This window comes from Lipotes vexillifer, unplaced genomic scaffold (genome assembly GCF_000442215.2).
Source record: "Lipotes vexillifer unplaced genomic scaffold, Lipotes_vexillifer_v1.1 scaffold1442, whole genome shotgun sequence".
Taxonomy (NCBI): domain Eukaryota; kingdom Metazoa; phylum Chordata; class Mammalia; order Artiodactyla; family Lipotidae; genus Lipotes; species Lipotes vexillifer.
In genome coordinates this window covers 1,503,682-1,524,647 of record NW_006797379.1, presented here as the reverse complement: position 1 = coordinate 1,524,647, position 20,966 = coordinate 1,503,682, and the positions used below count along the sequence as shown (strand labels likewise).

General features: G+C 46.2%; 1 protein-coding gene across 1 annotated transcript in view; it reads right to left on the bottom strand.

Moving 5' to 3' along the window:
• Positions 1 to 20,966, bottom strand: part of MAP7D2 (MAP7 domain containing 2) — a 106,715-nt gene that overhangs the window by 11,192 nt on the left and 74,557 nt on the right. Inside the window, 3 exon segments of the mRNA XM_007469310.1 lie at positions 4,208 to 4,340; positions 4,918 to 5,035; positions 5,038 to 5,206. Coding sequence (XP_007469372.1) covers positions 4,208 to 4,340; positions 4,918 to 5,035; positions 5,038 to 5,206 — 420 coding nt within the window.

Genomic DNA, 20,966 nt, shown 5'->3' with positions numbered 1-20,966 from the left:
GAAGATGCCCCCTTTTTTCTGCTTAGATGCAAAGGATTATAAATGCCACCAACCACACTATTAATTCCACCCCCCCCCCGCACCCGAGTTCCTTCCACCGTCCCCCTCTCTTCCTTCCATCGCTTTGCCCTTCTACATGGACCTTGCCACGGCCTGCAAAACACTCAGGCCTCAGGCATCGCAAACAACTCTCCTTAGTCCTCTCCCCCCTGCATTCTGATGTTCAGGGCCTCTGCCATCTCACCTCTGTCAAGCTGCTTATGTCTCCACCCCTCTCCATGATTTCCCCCCAAACCTCCATTCATGTCCTAAACCCCAAGACCAACGGCCTTTCCTCAGCCTCGACATGTCTCGCAGATGCAGGCGGCATTTGACTTCCTTCCTGTGAGGGCCTGGCTCTCCCTTCCTGACTCGGCCGCCACCCGCCGCGCTGGATGGGCCCTGCCTGCCCAGCTCTTACCCCAACAGTCCACCACCCAGAGGCTCAACCAACGAGCTGCCAGGGCTGAGCCGCGCCAGGACCTCTGCCGGCAGGGCCGGGCCCAGGCCAACTCTTGCACGGACACCGAGCTGCAGCCTGGCTATGTGACCCTGCTGATGGAGGGTGCCTAACTCAACTATCTTTCCACTTGGGCCCACAGCAGCTATCTTAACTTCTTAACGTGACTCATTTTGGAATCCCAGTAAGATCTCTTTGCTTCTAGTTTCTGCCAGTGCCTTCCCCCGGGTGGCCCCAGGGTCTAGGGTTTCTTGCTCCAAGAATCCTGATTTCTATCTTGGGCCATCCATGAGCCCAGGCACTGTGCCCTGTTCTGCATGCTTCCAGGAGAGCCCCAGGGTCACTGCTAGCGGGGACTGGACCAGCGTTTGCTCTTCTTCCGGGCCCAGCTGTCTGGGCACCTTGTCAGCCCTTCTGCTCTGAGCAGTCTCATCCCTGACTCAGATGGCGTTTTCCTCACCAGTCTGTGACAGTGATTGGCTTTCCACGGTTTGGCTCAAGTATCTTTATTTTCTCTATATTCTCTTATCTGGCAACTACATTTGTGTGGCTTCAACTACTGACTCTTAAGCACAAAACAGGAGTGAGGATGATCTTATCCCAAGAGGCGTCCGCTGTGTTCCAGGCCCTGGTTGTGTGGTACTGTACTTTCTCACCTCCCACGTGGTGCTAGCAAAGCTTCATATTCTGGCAAGAGAGAGGAAAACTGATTTTGGGTCAAGTGTATTGCTCTCATTTTTACCTAGGCCCCAGGCTTCAATTCCATTTCTAATCACCTGGACGTCTTGCAGGCACCTTAAACTTAGTTTATCTACAATCAAATGGCTTGTTTTTACCCTCTAAAATCAATTCCTTCTGTCCTTCCTTTATCTGTCGTTGGGTGTACCATTCTCCTGCGCTTAGAATCAAACCCTGGCGTCGACTTTGAATGGGCCCATTTCTGTTGAACCCGCCTTCACTCCTCCAGCTCGAGCTCCGCCACACTGCGCTGCCTTCTCTTAACCCACGATTGCAATGGCTTCTCATTTGGGCCTCTTCCTACTTCTCTACCTTTCCTGTATGTTTACTGAGCGCCAGCACCAGTGATCCAAAGACTGTACCCCGGCCAAGGTGCTTAGTTGGGGGAAGTAGGCCTGTGAACAAATGAGGAGGCTCTGTGATCAGCCGACCAGCCGGGCTGGTCGGGCGAAGAGGGGGAGAGGTCTGTTCTCTCCCAGGGGCAGGGCTGGAAAGGCTTGCAGACAGGGAGCAGTGCTTGACCCGAGTCGGAGAATGGAAAATGTGTCTGCTGACAAGGAGCTCGAGGCCACGGGAGGTGGCGTGAAAGCAGATGAGGAGGTGTGGACCTGCAGGAGACAGGGGCGCTCAGGCCGTGGCAGGCCTCCTGTGGGCAGGGGAGTCACCGGCTTGTTAAAGGACAGGAGCAGGACAATGACACTTATTTGAGAACAGGCACTGGGGACACAGTGTGGACAGTGGATGAGCTCCGGGAGACCTAGAGCGGGGAGCTCAGTGCGGATGCCACAGACACAGTCCAGGTCAGAGACCACAGGGGCCAGAGCTCAGGAGGGGAGGAGGGGCTGGAGGGGAAGGGAGACGAGAGAGATGCTAGAGGCGGCCGAGACAGACCTGACAGGGGACGGGACAGTGACGAGGAAGGAGAGGGGAAAGTTGAGAGCTGGTTCTGACACTTCTGATCTGGTTGCCTGGAGACATGGAGGACAGAGCTTGTGAAAGGAAAAGGAAGTCTGCGAGAAAGACAGTAAGTTCTGCTTTGGAAATGCTCAATTTGAGATGCGTGTGGGACACACTTAAAGGAAAGCATAAAGCAGTTGGTAATACTGCCTGCAGGCTCTAGACCAGTGCTAATAGCCAATAGACCTTTCCGTGATGAGGGAAACGTTCTAGAGATTTGTGCGGTCCGATATGGTAGCCACTAGCCACGTAGCTACTGAGCACTTGAAATGTGGCCATACGGCTGGGGAACTGAAATGGACTTGATCTTACTGTATTTCCATTTCGGTGGCCACCTGGGACTAGAGGCGGTGGTACTGGACAGCACAGGCTCAGGAGGCATCAGTACCCATGTGTGATTTAATGCCTCCCTTGTACCAGAAAGTATTGAAGGTTTACAGAGCAAGATGAAATTGGCTTCAGAAACAGATGGTAAAACAAGGCAAAGAAAAGATGAGGGTAGAAAGGGAGGTGAGAGCAGAGTTAGGTTAGCACCCCAAATGCTGAGCATGAGGACGCTGTGTGAAATGTGAGCCCCAAACTTTGGAAGCCAGAGGAAGCTGGCAGCGCGATGGGGGCGCGGGCCGGGCAGGAGGGTGCAGCGCTGCTCGGGAAGGGCTTGTCAGGTGACGCTGGCCAAGGACTGAGGGCTGGGAGCCCAGGTGACGCGTGAGGGGCTGAGCGGGAGACAGAGGAGACTGAGAAGGAGAGGCTAGAGAAGCAAGGGCAAGCGCGACACGGTCAAAGCCAACCAAGAAATGGATTAGGGGGTCTGGCAATTAGGAGGAATGGTGAGAGTGAGGTCTGCAGACTGAGTGTGAGTAGAGGAAATAGAGACAGGCAGTACAGTCAATTCTTTGAGGAGCTGTGCTGTGAAGGAAACGGGAGAGGGTGCTGGCTGGAAGGCAGAGAGCTGCACCTTCCTTAGCACAAGCTACAGGCACGCGACTCACCTGCTCAGGGCCTGCGTGTCCCAAGCCCTGTCACTGAGGTCCTGCGACTCATCCTCCTCTCCTGGGACCTCCCTTCACACATCCTGCGGCCCACCCAACCCAGCCCAACCACACCACTCAGTAAAAAGACCTGCTGCCGTTGACCAAAAGGTTGGAGGTGGGAAAATCATCAGAGAAGTCCAGAGTTCGAAGAAGGAACCAGCCAGACCTCCCCCCTCCTCCTTCAAAGAAATAAATCAGCAGAAGTGTAATGACAGACCCCAAAAGACTTGCCAAGGTTGCTTAAGGATGAAGAATATTCTATTACTGATTAAACTCAGCGCCGTAGCTGAGTGAAACACGGCAACATGGCTGGCTCCCTGTCACGTTAAATCCTCTCAACGGTACTGGACTGTACCCTGTGATTATCCTAAGAGCTTCCTTTATCAATTTAATGATAAAATCTACCTTGCCCTTCAACATGCATTTCTCTCTGAATGCTAAGACCAGAATAGGCAGAACTGTCTGTATTTTGACCAAGTGCCCCGGGGGTCAATGCAGTGGTTCTCAAAGTCTGGTGAGCTACTGAAGCGGGACACGGCCTGGGCCTGTGTATTTTCACCGCAACCCCCGACGACTGACTCTGACACCCTCCAAAGTTTAGGGACCACTGCCATGACATCTTCTTTCGTGCTCCAGGATGGGAGTCCCCGTACCTCGTGTCTCATGGCCTATGAGGTCGACTTCGGCCCCAGCTAGGAGCCTCTGCTCAACCCTCCTTTCTCTTACCTGGGGGTGAGAGTTAGAATAATTTGGGGGAAAAAAACACAATTCAGGAAGCAGAATCAAGATGTCTACATCCGGAACCTCCTGTCTTTTCAGGGAGAACCTCACTCTATAAACAAAACTCAAACTCCTTTGATAGCTCTCCGAGGCCTGGCTGGTCCTAGAGTGTACGCCGAGAACAGGGGCTGTCGGTAACACCGATATCCAGGAGCTGGGAGTTTCCGCGCCGTCTCAGAAGGCCTGAGCACGCCCATACCTGTCTTGCTCTTCCTTCTCCAGACGTTCTTGCTGCTCCTGTTCCTTCTGCAGCCGGGCCTGTCGTCTCTTTTCGGCCAGCATCTTGGTGGCCTCTCCTGCATCAGTGGTGCCCGCTGTGGGCTTCCACGAGGCTGCATTGGAGGAAAAGATCAAGGGAAATGAAACAGTGACTGCACTCACACGGCAGCTACCACTTGGAATTGAAAAATCCAACCCAGTGGGTGATGGGAAATGCTGCCAGGACCAGCACAATCAGCCACCAAGCAGAGAGGCTGCAACAGGCTGGCTGTGACCCTGGAGGCATTCCACCATGGAGGGCAGTGGAGAGGCGACGGGGAGAGACAGGGTCACCAGCAAGTCCCAAGGCAGCCACCACCGCTGCGCCTATCTGGGTGAACTCACCGCAGCTGTCACGGAAGCTTCAAGGACTAAAGGAAGACCCTCTCTGTGGGAAAGGCAGATGCTGGCTGGATGCAGCTGAGCACCCCCGTGGGCTTCCACAGCTAGGAGCAGCGTCAGCCCCTCAGCCTCCTCTGCCAGGAGACCCTCAGGAGAGCGAGGGGAAGGACTCGGGGCAACATGCAAGCCTGAGAAAGTGGCACGAGGGCATGGAGTTGTCTCCGGGAAAAATCCCCGTCTCTCCCCCAAACCCGAGACTCCCGCGTGGATGGAGTCAGAGGGAGAACCGGTTGGGCGAGGAGGGCCTACCTCCACCGCCCTCGGCCTTCCCTGCCGCGGCCTCATGCTTCTCGGTGGCGTGCCTGTCTGCCACGTGCTTCTCTGGGGCCTCCTCCCCAGGTGGGCCGGCTTCCTGCGGAGCCCGGGCGCCCCCTGCTGAGCCAGGGCGCCCTCCCTTTCCTTGTTGCTCTTCTCTTTCTCTGCTTTCTTCTTGGGTGTTTCCTGGCCGGAAAAGGCGGGGAGGCGGTACTTCACCGGAGACCCTGGGTATGGCGGCTTCACGTTCTTTGGAGACTGCGGATACACTTTTGAAGTTGCCCTGGAAAACCAAAACCACGCCACAAGATGATTACTGGGTCTGACCACAGAACCCTCTGTTCCAAAGACACCTGGTTCCAAAAAGTTGAACAATTTCGTGCTTCAAGGGGAAGCTTCAAGGGGAAGGTGGAGCACACACTCAGAAGTCCCTGAAGTAGGGCTTCCCTGGTGGCTCAGTGGATAAGAATCCTCCTGCCAATGCAGGGGACACAGGTTCAAGCCCTGGTCCGGGAAGATCCCACGTGCCGCGGAGCAACTAAGCCCGCATGCCACAACTACTGAAGCCCACGCACCTAGAGCCCGTGCTCTGCAACAAGAGAAGCCACCGCCATGAGAAGCCCGAGCACCGCAACGAAGTGTAGCGCCCGCTCGCCGCAACTAGAAAAAGCCTGCGCGCAGCAACGAAGACCCAACGCAGCCATAAATAAATAAATAAATAAATAAATAAATAAATAAATAAATAAGAAGTCCCTGAAGTGTTATCACCCTAACAGGAACATACGGTATCTAGAACATGTCCCTGGTGGAAGGGACAATGTTTTAGGAAGCCCAGCCAATGACGTCATGTCTGAATTTCACTTAAGTTTGACGACAACATAAGAATAAAGTGTTAGGCATTTTCCTACCTCCTCTTTTTAGAGGAGCACCAGGGTTGGATCTGGCTTCAGCATATGGCAATGAACGACCCTGCTCCCATTTTTTTCTATTATGGCAAAATACAAACAACATGAACTTTACCATCTTAACCACTTTGAAGTGTACAGTTCAGTGGCATTAAGTACATTCACACTGTGGTACAACCATCCCCATCGTCCATCTCCAGAACTCTGTACTCTTTAAACGCTAACTCCATATTCCCACCTCTCCCCAGCCCCTGGTAACCACCTTTCCACTTTCTGTCTCCAGGAATTTGACAATTCCGCATACCTCATAGAAGTGGAATCATACAGTATTTGCCCTTTTGTGTCCGGCTTATTTCCCTCTGCATCTGTTGGAAGAAGGCCCATTACAGGTGTGCTGGCCTAGGCCTGGCTCCTGGTGACCACTGGCTGCTGGTGATGTAGATAACAGCCTAGCTTTAGTTGCCGAGTGCACCCAAAGTTCGCACAGGGGTGCGACATTTGTACAGAGAACTTTATTTATTTATTTATTTATTTTGCGGTACGCGGGCCTCTCACTGTTGTGGCCTCTCCCGTTGCGGAGCACAGGCTCCGGATGCGCAGCCTCAGCGGCCATGGCTCAAGGGCCCAGCCCCTCCGCGGCAGGTGGGATCTTCCCGGACCGGGGCACGAACCCGTGTCCCCTGCATCGGCAGGCGGACTCTCAACCTCTGCGCCACCAGGTAAGCCCCAGAGTACTTTTAGAAGAACATAAAGTAATCTGTTCGTACATTACACACTGTCACTCTCAACCCTGTAGCAGGCTGAACCCTATGAAAGTGCTAATGTTCAAGCATCTTTGATCTATAAAAACCGCAATAAAAATGGCAACTCAACATAATATTAAAGGCCAATTTCTCACCAGAGACCTAAAGAGTTTCCTAATCAGATCCTGGTGGTAAAAGGAAAAAATATAATCAGATCAACATTAAACTTGGCCTTGAGCTGGAAAATAATCCTCAAGTGGTATGTGGGCTGGAAAAGACGCAGGCCAGTTTTCCAGTGATGCTCTCACGGTAAAAGCCCAGCTCCGGGTGCCAAGGAGGACACATTTTCTCAGTTAATGCCAGGCTGAGGGCCACACAATGACCCAATGGTTACGACCTGAACGTGATCTGAATTTTTAAAATTCAGTTATTTCGGCATCAACCATTTTACTGATATGGAATCAGTCCAGATCCCACTTCCATGGTGGTCTGTCCACCCCTCTCTGGCAGTCTGCTCCGTAGCTGGACCACTGTGACCCCAGAAAGAATCACTTCATACTCTCCACACCGCCTTCCCTTGTGCCACCATTCTGTTAGGCCTGGAGTCACACAGAACCCCCGTGACACCTCGTCCACGTGGACGGTGCCTCCTCTTTGCAGACCGTTCTCCCTCTGCCCTGGGGCTCAGCCAACTCAGGCCCCACCATTCCCGAGGGACCTCTTGACAAGCAGGCATTTCTATATAACCTTGGTTTTCTACTTTTGTTCCTAGACCCTAACCAAATAAAAGCCAGGCACAGAATCCTCTTGCTTCTTCCATATACGTATGCATATGTACCAGGGTTTCTCAATCCTGCCGTGACATTTGGTGCTGAATCATTGTTGTGGAGCTATTCTGTGCACTGTTTCGCAGCATCCCTGGCCTCAACCCGCTAGATGCCAGTAGCAATCTCCACTCCCCGCAACCCACCCCAGGTTGTGACAATCAAAAATGTCTGCAGACATTGTCAAATGTCCCTGCAGGGGCAAGATCACCCCCAGCTGAGAACCACTGAGGCGAGACATACATATAGCGCCCCCCCGCATGCCCCTTCTATCTGTATAAAGCAGGTAAAAGTGGTGCTGCTCTGGTTGAGGGGCAGTGTCCTAATCCCCACGCCCCCCGAGGCCCGCCTATGAGTCTCCTGAGAGCCCTGGCTTGAGAGGGAATCATCAGTGCCCTCTGTGTTCAGACGGCCAGGGTCGCACCTGGATCCCTCCCCCAGCAATCTAGAGCTCACACTCCCTCTAGCACCCTCCAAAACTGTGTCCACGCTTCCTGAGGGCTGTCTGCACACCGGCCCCTGTGCTGCTAAGTGTATTTGTGCATGTATGTGCGTATACGTGTATGTCTCTTTTAGTTGTCAAAAACTGGCATGACACAGGTACTATTATTAGGGTCACTTTATGGAGGAGGAAGCGGGCTTAGAGAGGTTAAGTAAGCCACGGAACTGCAGTCTGTGCCCACGACTCCCCGACTCCACTTCTTCCAACTTGGCCCTACTCCCTGTGTCGCAATGGTGGCTAAGCCACAGCTTGGGGTCACCACAATCCCAAGATGTTCATTTTAGACCTGGCACAGAGTAAGCACACAACAGCTGTTAGACATCGGTGTTAGTGAAACATATAAAATAAAAATCCGAGTTATCCTCACAGACAAGAATGAACCAAAAGCAGGAGGAAGAAATAAAACGGCGGAAACCACAAGCCCCGCTACCTCATGATGACAGCGCTCCATTAAGCATCGTTTTCCAATCAGCTGCAAAAACCTGCATTTAGGTTCAAACAGCCTGTACTACCGTACAGCAGGGGATCTTCTGCTTGGCAACGCTCTCCTTCCACGCTGTCGTCTAGGGCCATACTGCTGCTATAACCACCAGGAGAGTGTCTTAAAGGACCTGGTCTAATGCACCGAGGTGATCAAAACACGTCACTTACTCCCTAGAATGTCAAGTGCATGCTCTGTGCAGCTCCGGTCCAACCACTGTGCAGGGCCGGGCAATGGCAAACAATTACTCCTGGATGTGGGATTTGGAGACAGAGGCAATAGGAAAGACTGCTATCTTACGGTAGATGACGTGGACAGAAACACCTTCTCCCGTGAGCATTCCTATCTTGACTCATTAAGTAGGAACTTCTGCTGTTGTAAGGACTGGCAAAAAGCCGTCTGCTCTTCGTCCTTGCCCTCAACCTCCTCCCCAAGGAGTGAGGCATGACTTCTCTGCTTGGTGAGACAGAGCAGACGTGCTGGGCGCCCACCGCCCAGTCCATTTGAGTTCTCTTGGGCACCTGCCTGCAGCGAGCACACATCTGAGCTTCCCTCAGTGGTGCCTGAGAGGTGGGTTCCCCCCGGGGTCCTGGTGCAGGCGCCTCTGCTGCGCATGGGCAGACATGCGAGGAGCTCTTCTGCAGACCCCGCTCCCACCAGGAGGGTCCCCGGGGCTGGACTATGGGGAGTGGGTAAGAGGCCTGAACTGGCTGCAGGCCCGCTTCATTCTATAGTCTTGCCTTAGTAGCGGAATGCCAGCATCTGGATCCCAACACAACCCCAGGGTCTGGTCTAAATGGCTCACTCACGGAAGGGAATGAGCCCGATGCCAGTCACACCCTCAGTCAGTGTGCCCGGAGCCTGTAAGAGGGACATGCAGGGCAGGACTACAATCCCACGGGGAAAAAGCTGGTCTGCCCTGGGTGTGAGAGGTCCTGACAGCCTCAGACCTACTCAGCCCTGCTCAGCCTTGCTTCACCTTGCTTTAAGAGAACAGTCATGTGCAGGTTCTGTTCACACCACAGACAGTAAGGTTCTGTTCTAAATAATACTGGGCCAATTATCCACGAGCACACATCTAAAAATAACTGCTACCTGATAAGTAAGGGTGAATTATTTGGGATAAAACGCAACATACTAAGGAGTCTATCTACATTCCCCTACCCCAGCTCTTGCCCAGTAAACAAAATAAATGAGAACGCACACACACACACACACACACACACACACACACACACACACACTCCTCGTACACACAATACAAACACGACCTTCAAATTAGAGAAGTGTAGGTAAATCATTGATTTTTTTAACAGCGAACGACCAAAGTACAGAATACGGTCTTAGAAGTTCCCTATTTTATCTCCAGATCCATAGAGTTTCCTGCTCAGCCTGCCTCACTACTTCCCTACGTGGACGTAGCACCTTGCCCGCAAGAGCTGCTGAGCGTGGGAAGCTTGAAGCGGGCAATGCTGGTCTGTCTGGCAGACCCTGAGGCTCTCTGGTCTCCAGCTCACACCACTTACTGCAAGCCAAACTAAGTCTGGCAAAACTACTGTTCCCCCAATTTCCTAGAAATAGATATCTTGGCTGATGAAAGAAATTAAACACAAATTAATCAGGGAACTCACTGTGCTTTCACAGAGTTTTGTTTTTAAGTACCGTCTCATCTATTTAATAAGGGTCTATTTAGTCACCACAATAACCCAGTGAGGTAGGTAGGAAATTACTATTAACCATATTTTAGATAAGAAAACCAAAATCCTAAGTGCTTAAATGACCTTTCCCAAGAGGTGTAAACAGATGAGAGAGCCACGTCACTTGATTTTTCATCTTGCTTTTTTATAGGTTTTCCACTCCAAGTTTTAAAAGTTCAATACTTCCAATGATTAGACATCTAACAAAGGGAATTCACAAATTTTGTTGGGGTGGTAGAGATAGGCCTTCCTGATGCACAAGGCAGGATTATATAACCTTTTGAGGTTCCATGACTGGAACTGTTTGAGGAAATATGAACAAACACCTCTGTAAGTAGAGCAACAAGAGGAACTCTCCGGAGAGGGTTGTCACGCTTCTGAACGTGAGTTTACTGCAAAGCAGATCCCCAAAGGACTTTTTTCACTCCACATCTTGGAATCTAGTTCTATTTTTTCCAAAGCCACTTGACTCCAAGGCACAGTGAACACAGCCCACCCACAGGATGGGAGGGGTCTGTGGCCTCGTCAGCACAGCTTGGCCGACATTCTGAGAAGTCTATTTGTCCATGGTCCCATTTTACTATTTACTTTCCAGAGAGAAAAAGAGCAATTTTATACCACAGAGACCTGTGGATACCACCTTAACCCAGTGATCAAAGTTACCATCACCAGTAATGAAACAACTTGACATCATGGCCTCCTGATAAGATGCGCTGAGAAGGAACCAACATCCCTTCCATGGGATTCCTGCCCCAAATGTATAACCTGAGTCTAATCATGAGGAAACAGCAGACTGACTCAAACTGAAGGACAGTCCTCAAAAAAACAACAAAAAAAACCCCCAAAAAACCCGTCTGTGCTCTTTAAAAATGTCAGGGTCATAAAGAAAGGCTGAAGAACTGTTGCAAGTTAACGCAGACTAAGGAGGCAAGACAACTAATAGCAGTGTGGGACGCTGGGTTGGATTCTGGACCAGGAAAAAAACTGTTCCAGAGGATCTCACTGGGACAGCAGGCAGAAGTTGCATACAGTCTGTAAATTAAGTAAATTAAGTCTGTAAATTAAGTAACAACATCATGTCAAATGTTAACTTTTCTGATTTTTCACAATTGTACTGTGGTTATACAAAAGAATGTCTTCATTCTTAGATATAAAGGGTCAGGATGTCTGCAACTGATTCTCAAATGGTTCTTGGAAAATTGTGTGTGTGTGTGTGTGTGTGTGTGTGTGTGTGTGTGTGTGTGCGTGTCTATGGAGACTATGTGAGAGTGAGTAGGGGATGGGAATGATGAAGCAAGTGTGGCTAAATGCTAACAGGATGAGTCAAGTTCTAGTCAAGTTCTAGTCTTGCAACTCTTCTGTAGGGTTGAAATGATTTCAAAATAAAAAGGTTTTTAAAAATCGGTCTAAACTCAAATTATCCTCTACTAAGACGGACAAATACAGGACAAGGACTGGGTGAGCAGATAAGTATGACTATGAGGAGGGGGTATAACTTAACATTTTCAATTATCCTTTTCAAGAAAAATTTCAGGTAAGAATGTAAAAGCCTATTTGAGAAGGATGGTGGTAACACAAACAATAGTTAAATTGTCACTGCAGGGAGCCCTGATCCACTGTAGATGCTCATCTGTGGGCAGGGAATACCATGCCACCCATCTACTAGAGAAGCCTATGAGAATGGAGCTCGGCAAGGATTGATTAAATGCCCTCAACCACCAGAGAAATAGACTGGCTCCAGGAGCCTATGATTCTGAGAGGGAGGTGCTTATTTGGGGCCATCCATACAACTTTGCCTTAATTTTTTCCCTCATGTGGACTATTTGTTTTGTTTCTAACGCATGATAAAATGAAATTAACCTAGATTCCTGACACAAAATTGATCTCAGGTAAGCTATCTCTGAAAGTCATTATCTTTGGCAGACTATATTTTCCACAGATGGCCACAATAATATCTCCTCCCATCCCACATGATCTTCTTGAGTTTATTTTTCCATCCCATTGAATCTGAGGTGGTCCCACTGCTTTGACCAAGAAAATACAGCAGAGAAGGAACACTGTGCCAACTCGGGGCATAGTCCTTAACTGGGGTTAATGGGCCATCATCCTTAGTGGGCCATCTTGGACCTTAAGCTTAGTCGAGCCCTAGGTTGTAATTTAACTGTAGCACCAGATGACATTGAACCGTAATTGCACGGAGACCCCAGAGGTGAGAACTTCCCAGTGAGCCCATGTCAAGCCACAGAACCACCACACAAAAGACCCTAAGAGAGACCCTTCCGGTAAGCCCAAGTCACAGGACTGTGAGAATTAATAACAAATCGTTGTTTTATGCTAGTAAATTTTAGACAGTCTATTACAGCACCAAGGGATAACGGACACATTCCCCATCATAATGATCAAACTAACTTAGGATACATTTCTAAGAACCTGAAACCATGAGAGAACATTTCACACTGAAGAACTAGGGGTACAGGCAGCACCTACACACAGAGGGCAGAGACAGGCTGGGTAAATGCACTTGACCACACTTGATTTCCTTTCTCTAGGTTACAAGAAGAAAGATATGCTCCATCCACATCTTTGAGAGTCTTGCTGAAGCTAGTTTTTTTAAAACCCATACAAGTACTGGACAATGCCAACCAACAATGAAAATAAACTTGAACACTTAAAAGAGCAAAGCCATTAATATGCACAGCCGCCTACAGTGACTTAATTGATCTGAGATCCGGGAGGGGAACAGTGCGCTGTCAGAGCCATTCATCACATGGCCCGGCTGGATTTCTGGATGGGAGTTCAAAGTGGCTAGCCCCCCGCCCCAGGCCATTCAAAGCCAGGTCACTTCCAGTGTGCTTTAAAGATCACAAGCTTGGTCTGCACAGAGGGAAAGTTGAAAATGCCACTTTGCTTGGGGCTTATTTTGTGTGACACCATTTTAAAAACCAAGTGTTTCTTTTTCATCTTTCTTTAATATTGAGCATACAAAAGAATAATTTACAAAATACGAAAGGTATGAAGAATGATGAAACAAATGTTCACACGTGCACCAACCAGCTCAAGGGAAAGACATACTATGCCAGGATCGCCCATGTGCCCCTCCCTGAGCCCGTCCCCAACTTCCCACTCGGAGGCCATCATCACTCTGCATTTTATGTTTTCCATTTTCTTAAAATCATTTTACCACATTTATATTCTTAAAAACACACTGGTTTTGCACCATCTAGGAACTCAGTATACATGCAATCAAACTGCTGACATTCTTTTACAACTTCCTTCTCCACACTACGTTCCTGAGATCCACCCACCGGTTGCGGGCAGCTGCAATCCACTCTTTTTCATTGCTGTATAGTTTGATAGGATTTCCAGAATATACTTACAGTCTGCTTGACTTTGCACATTTCTCAGACTTGGCCCATACCCAGTGTGGTTCAGCCGCTAATTTTCACCCCAGGGAGAAACTAAATTTCTTTCTGAACATTTTAAAGATCAAGAAACGTTTGCTATTCCTTACACCTGTCAACTTGGTAATTCTGATTTAGAGGTGCCCGAGCAACTTCTCTTCCCAGGGCACCTCATAAAGAGAGAAGGATTCTGGAGTTTGACAGTACACAGGCAGTCCAGCTGTGTTAGTGTGCTATTTCTCCTGCCTGTGTTAGAGACAACAGGTATGGGGCTCTAAAAATAAAAGCCAGTCCATTAATTTCTCTTTGTTGAAAGTGGCAGGAATACCGTGCAGCACGGTACAGAAACCAGCATCCCTCATCATTAAAAAATTCCCCAAGTGGAATATACAGCACAGAAAAGAGAATGTTTAAGAAACTGATCAGTGGGAGAATAAACTGATGAATGTCCCAGAAGGAACGAGGAGGCAAAGGGCCCGAATCCTCAGGTAGGTTTGGCCCCAGCATTGCCCAGACCTGCCCAGACCACTCTGCTCTCCAGGCCCGCCTTTCCCCCCGCTGGCTAGCGTCCCACAGACTCATGTTGCGTGCAGACTGTGCAACAATAAACTAAGTCAGCCGCCCGCCCTTGCGGCAGCCTAGCAGGAGATAATCAAGTACAATGAAGCACAGATCAATTCGGCCTGCTCCCTCACCTCATGCAGGGCGCTCTGCTCAAACGTCACCTCCTCAGAGAAGCCTTTTCTGACCACCCGATCTAGCCCCGCCCCTCCACCATCCTCCGCCATCTGACCCGGACTCATTTTTCTTCACAGCACTTATCACCACCTGATATTATATTTGTTGCTCACTGTCAGGCAAGCTCCACGAAGGCTGAGAAGAGCACTGGACACAGAGTAGGTGCTCTACGGGTGTTGGATGAACGAATGACTGACACAGCTATGTTCTGTTAGCACAGTGAAGGGGGCGAATTCAGCTTTGGCTAGTTCTGGACAGGAGGACAGCTGAGCTGAGTCCTGAGGGACGAGCAGTACAAGGTGGGCAGCTCTCTCTTTGGAGCAGGCCTGGAACTGTCCGCATCTGGGTCCACATCTCCCTCCCACCTCTCCTGGGGCCCATCCAAGTGGAGACTATTTTCATTCGTTTGGGGATTCTCTGGAGCATCTGGCACAGTGACTTGCACTCATTCATTCCATGAATACTTATAAAGCTTCTACTAGGTGCCCATTACTGTTCTAGATAGAGAAGAAATTTTAAATATTTCTCTAAATTGAACTGCATTTTTAAAAGTCTCGGACTGTGTTTGAGTGTCTCTGGTCAGAGAGAGCTTTTGAAAACTCGGATGGTATGTCCTTAAAAATATAAAATAGTTCCTGAATCACAACATTCAAGCTTTTCAACTTCAAAGAAATAGCACAGAGCCCACTGCAAGCGTGCTTCCAAAACTGAATTGTCATCTCTACAGAGGGCAACAACCCTCCTGGTTCACAATGATGAAATTTACAATGATGATGCAAGGACCATAAGTCAAGACACAGGAAAGATAGGGTAGAATCTGGAAAAACCCCAAGACGAATAGGCTTTTCTCTCTGTTAATGTCAACATCCCAAACTGACAGGAGAGTACTGACATGCAAATGGAAGGCTCAGAAATAAAACAAAGACAAACAGAGCTTTTGGATCTGGAGTCTGCAAGAAAGCAATACAATAACCAAAGACAGGCAATACAGGCACAGAAAGAATGCAATGGACTTAAGAAAAAAAAAAAAACCCAAGATGCTATTAATTCAGTAATGTGCTACAGAAAGATTTTCTTTACGGAAAGCACACAAATCGATAACCAGTAGTAGTAGTTTATAAAAACCACAGCAATCTCTGAGCAAAACAATATTAGTGAAAAAGTCTCTGTTAGGAAGCAAAAATCAGATATAAGAGCTGCTATCATCTCGAAACATTTTTTAAAAATTCCCAAGTGTTAGAGGGCAGACAGCAGAAGCAAGAAGAACTACAATCCTGCAGCCTGTGGAACAAAAACCACATTCACAGAAAGACAGACAAGATGAAAAGGCAGAGGGCTATGTACCAGATGAAGGAACAAGACAAAACCCCAGAAAAAGAACTAAATGAAGTGGAGACAGGCAACCTGCCAGAAAAAGAATTCAGAATAATGATAGTGAAGATGATCCAGGACCTCGGGAAATAGAATGGAGGCAAAGATCGAGAAGATGCAAGAAATGTTTAACAAAGACCTAGAAGAATTAAAGAACAAACAAACAGAGATGAACAACACAGTAACTGAAATGAAAACTACACTAGACGGAATCAATAGCAGAATAACTGAGGCAGAAGAACGGATAAGTGACCTGGAAGACAGAATGGTGGAACTCACTGCTGCGGAACAGAATAAAGAAAAAAGAATGAAAATAAATGAAGACAGCCTAAGAGACCTCTGGGACAACATTTAACGCAACAACATTCGCATTATAGGGGTCCCAGAAGGAGAAGAGAGAGAGAAAGGACCCGAGAAAATACTTGAAGAGATTATAGTCGAAAACTTCCCTAACATGGGCAAGGAAAGAGCCACCCAAGTCCAGGAAGCGCAGAGAGTCCCATACAGGATAAACCCAAGGAGGAACACGCCGAGACACATAGTGATCAAATTGGCAAAAATTAAAGACAAAGAAAAATTATTGAAAGCAGCAAGGGAAAAACGACAAATAACATACAAGGGAACTCCCATAAGGTTAACAGCTGATTTCTCAGCAGAAACTCTACAATCCAGAAGGGAGTGGCATGATATACTTAAAGTGATGAAAGGGAAGAACCTACAACCAAGATTACTCTAGCTGGCAATGATCTCATTCAGAATCGATGGAGAAATCAAAAGCTTTACAGACAAGCAAAAGCTAAGAGAATTCAGCACCACCAAACCAGCTTTACAACAAATGCTAAAGGAACTTCTCTAAGTGGGAAACACAAGAGAAGAAAAGGACCTACAAAACAGACCCGAAACAATTAAGAAAATGGTCGTAGGAACATACATATCGATAATTACCTTAAACGTGAATGGATTAAATGCTCCAACCAAAAGACACAGGCTTGCTGAATGGATACAAAAACAAGACCCACATATATGCTGTCTACAAGAGACCCACATCAGACTTAGGGACACATACAGACTGAAAGTGAGGGGATGGAAAAAGATATTCCATGCAAATGGAAATCAGAAGAAAGCTGGAGTAGCAATACTCATATCACATAAAATAGACTTTAAAATAAAGAATGTTACAAGAGACAACGAAGGACATTACATAATGACCAAGGGATCAATCCAAGAAGATATAACAATTATAAATATATATGTACCCAACATAGGAGCACCTCAATACATAAGGCAACTGCTAACAGCTACAAAACAGGAAATCGACAGTAACACAGTGTTAGTGGGGAACTTTTAACACCTGACTTACACCAATAGACAGATCATCCAGACAGAAAATTAATAAGGAAACACAAGCTTTAAATGACACAATAGACCAGATAAATATCATTGATATTTATAGGACATTCCATCCAAAAACAGCAGATTACATTTTCTTCTCAAGTGTGCATGGAACATTCTCCAGGATAGATCACATCTTGGGTCACAAGTCAAGGCTCAGTAAATTTAAGAAAATTGAAATCATATCAAGCATCTTTTCTGACCACAATGCTATGAGATTAGAAATCAATTACAGGGAAAAAAAACGTAAAAAGCACAAACACATGGAGGCTAAACAATACGCTACTAAATAACCAAGAGATCACTGAAGAAATCAAAGAGGAAATCAAAAAACACCTAGAGACAAATGTCAATGAAAACATGACAATCCAAAACCTATGGGATGCGGCAAAAGCAGTTCTAAGAGGGAAGTTTATAGCTATACAAGCCTACCTCAAGAAACAAGAAATATCTCAAATAAACTAACCTCACACCTAAAGGAACCAGAGAAAGAAGAACCAACAAAACCCAAAGTTAGCAGAAGGAAAGAAATCATAAAGATCAGAGCAGAAATAAATGAAATAGAAACAAACAAAACAATAGCAAAGATCAATAAAACTAAATGCTGGTTCTTTGAAAAGATAAACAAAATTGATAAGCCATTAGCCAGACTCATCAAGAAAAAGAGGGAGAGGGCTCAAATCAATAAAATTAGAAACGAAAACGGAGAAGTTACAGCAGACACCTCAGAAATACAAAGCATCCTAAGAGACTACTACAAGCAACTCTATGCCAATAAAATGGACAACCGGGAAGAAATGGACAAATTCTTAGAAAGGTATAACCTTCCAAGACTGAACCAGGAAGAAAAAGAAAATATGAACAGACCGATCACAAGTAATGAAATGGAAACTGCGATTAAAAACCTTCCAACAAACAAAAATCCGGGACCAGATGGCTTCACAGGTGAATTCTACCAAACATTTAGAGAAGAGCTAACACCCATCCTTCTCGAACTCTTCCAAAAAATTGCAGAGGAAGGAACACTCCCAAACTCATTCTATGAGGCCACCATCACCCTGATGCCAAAACCAGACAAAGATACTACAGAAAAAGAAAATTACAGACCAATATCACTGATGAATATAGATGCAAAAATCCTCAACAAAATACTAGCAAACAGGATCCAACAATACATTAAAAGGATCATACACCATGAGCAAGTGGGATTTATCCCGGGGATGCAAGGATTCTTCAATATACGCAAATCAGTGTGATACACCATATTAACAAATTGAAGGAGAAAAACCATATGATCATCTCAATAGATGCAGAAAGAGCTTTTGACGAAATTGAACACCCATTTATGATACAAACTCTCCAGAAAGTGGGCACAGAGGGAACTTACCTCAACGTAATAAAGGCCATATCCGACAAACCCACAGCAAAGATCACTCTCAGTGGTGAAAAACTGAAAGCATTTCCTCTAAGATCAGGAACAAGACAAGGATGTCCACTCTCACCACTATCATTCAACACAGTTTTGGAAGTGTTAGCCACAGCAATCAGAGAAGAAAAAGAAATAAAAGGAATACAAATTGGAAAAGAAGAAGTAAAACTGTCACTGTCTGCAGATGACATGATACTACATATAGAGAATCCTAAAGATGCCATCAAGAAACTACTAGAGCTAATCAATGAATTTGGTAAAGTTGCAGGATACGAAATTAATGCACAGAAATCTCTTGCATTCCTATACACTAATGATGAAAAATCTGAAAGAGAAATTAAGGAAACACTCCCATTTACCACTGCAACAAAAAGAAGAAAATACCTAGGAATAAACCTACCTAGGGAGACAAAAGACCTGTAGGCAGAAAACTATATAAGACACTGATGAAAGAAATTAAAGATGATACCAACAGATGGAGAGGTACACCATGTTCTTGGATTGGAAGAATCAATATTGTGAAAATCACTATACTACCCAAAGCCACTGACAGATTCAATGCAATCCCTATCAAATTACCAGTGGCATTTTTTACAGAACTAGAACAAAAAATCTTAAAATTTATATGGAGACACAAAAGACCCCGAATAGCCAAAGCAGTCTTGAGGGGAAAAAAACGGAGCTGGAGGAATCAGACTCCCTGACTTCAGACTATACTACAAAGCTACAGTAATCAAGACATCATGGTACTGGCACAAAAACAGAAACAGAGATCAATGGAACAAGACAGAAAGCCTGGAGATAAACCCACGCACCTACGGTCAGCTAATCTATGACAAAGGAGGCAAGGATACACAATGGAGAAAGGACAGTCTCTTCAATAAGTGGTGCTGGGAAAACTGGACAGCTACATGTACAAGAATGAAATTAGAACACTCCCTAACACCATACACAAAAATAAACTCAAAATGGATTAGAGACCTAAATGTAAGACCAGACACTATAAAACTCTCAGAGGAAAACATAAGAAGAACACTCTAACATAAATCACAGCAAGATCTTTTTTGATCCACCTCCTAGAGTAATGGAAATAAAAACAAAAATAAACAAATGGGACCTAATGAAACTTCAAAGCTTTTTGCACAGCAAAGGAAACCGTAAACAAGACGAAAAGACAACCCTCAGAATGGGAGAAAATATTTGCAAATGAATCAACGGACAAAGGATTAATCTCCAAAATATATAAACAGCTCACGCAGCTCAATATTAAAAAAACAAACAAGCCAATCCAAAAATGAGCAGAAAACCTAAATAGACATTTCTCCAAAGAAGACATACAGATGGCCAAGAAGCACATGAAAAGCTGCTCAACATCACTAATTATTAGAGAAATGCAAATCAAAACTACAATGAGTTATCACCTCACACCAGTTAGAATGGGCATCATCAGAAAATCTACAAACAGCAAATGCTGGAGAGGGTGTGGAGAAAAGGGAACCCTCTTGCACTGTCGGTGGGAATGTCCATTGATACAGCCACTATGGAGAACAATATGAAGGTTCCTTAAAAAACTAAAAATAGAATTACCATATGATCCAGCAATCCCACTACTGGGCATATACCCAGAGAAAAGCATAATTCAAAAAGACACATGCACCCCAATGTTCACTGCAGCAGTATTTACAATAGCCAGGTAATGAAAGCAATCTAAATGCCCATTGACAGACGAATGGATAAAGAAGTTGTGGTACATATATACAATGGAATATTACTCCGCCATAAAAAAGGAACGAAATTGAGTCATTTGTTGAGACGTGGATGGATCTAGAGACTGTCATACAGAGTGAAGTAAGTCAGAAAGAGAAAAACAAATATCGTATATTAACACACATATGTGGAACCTAGAAAAATGGTACAGATGAACCACTTTGCAAGGCAAAAATAGAGACACAGATGTAGAGAACAAATGTATGGACACCAAGGGGGAAGGTGGGGCGGGGAGATGAATTGGCAGATTGGGATTGAGATGTATACACTGATGTGTATAAAACTGATGACTAATAAGAACCTGCTGTATAAAAAAATAAATAAAATAAAATTCAAAAATTAAACAAAAGAAAAAGAAAGGTTAAAGAAAAGAAAAAAAATTCCCAAGTGTTCATTAAATCTGTGTATTATCCTATGTTCTCTGAACCAAACTGATGCACCAAACAAGTTTTATATGATTCTCTCTATATAGTTTCCTTTTTTCCAAATTAAAATCATATTTTCTCTTTCTCTCTCAGTACTCCTGAACACGATTCCATTCTACTGCTGGAATGAGTTATTTACTGAGTCATTCTTGTCAGTTACTAGCAGTAAAATGTTTTAAAGACTTAAGTCCGTGGTCACACAGTGTAAATTCGTTTTCCAGTTACGCAGTTTTTCACTGGCTTCATTAGAAAAACATACAGCTGATGGTGACTGAGAAGTTATTATTGTCTCTCTGTTAAAGAGACAAAATGAGAGAAGGGGGCTTCCCTGGTGGCGCAGTGGTTGAGAGTCCGCCTGCCGAGGCGGG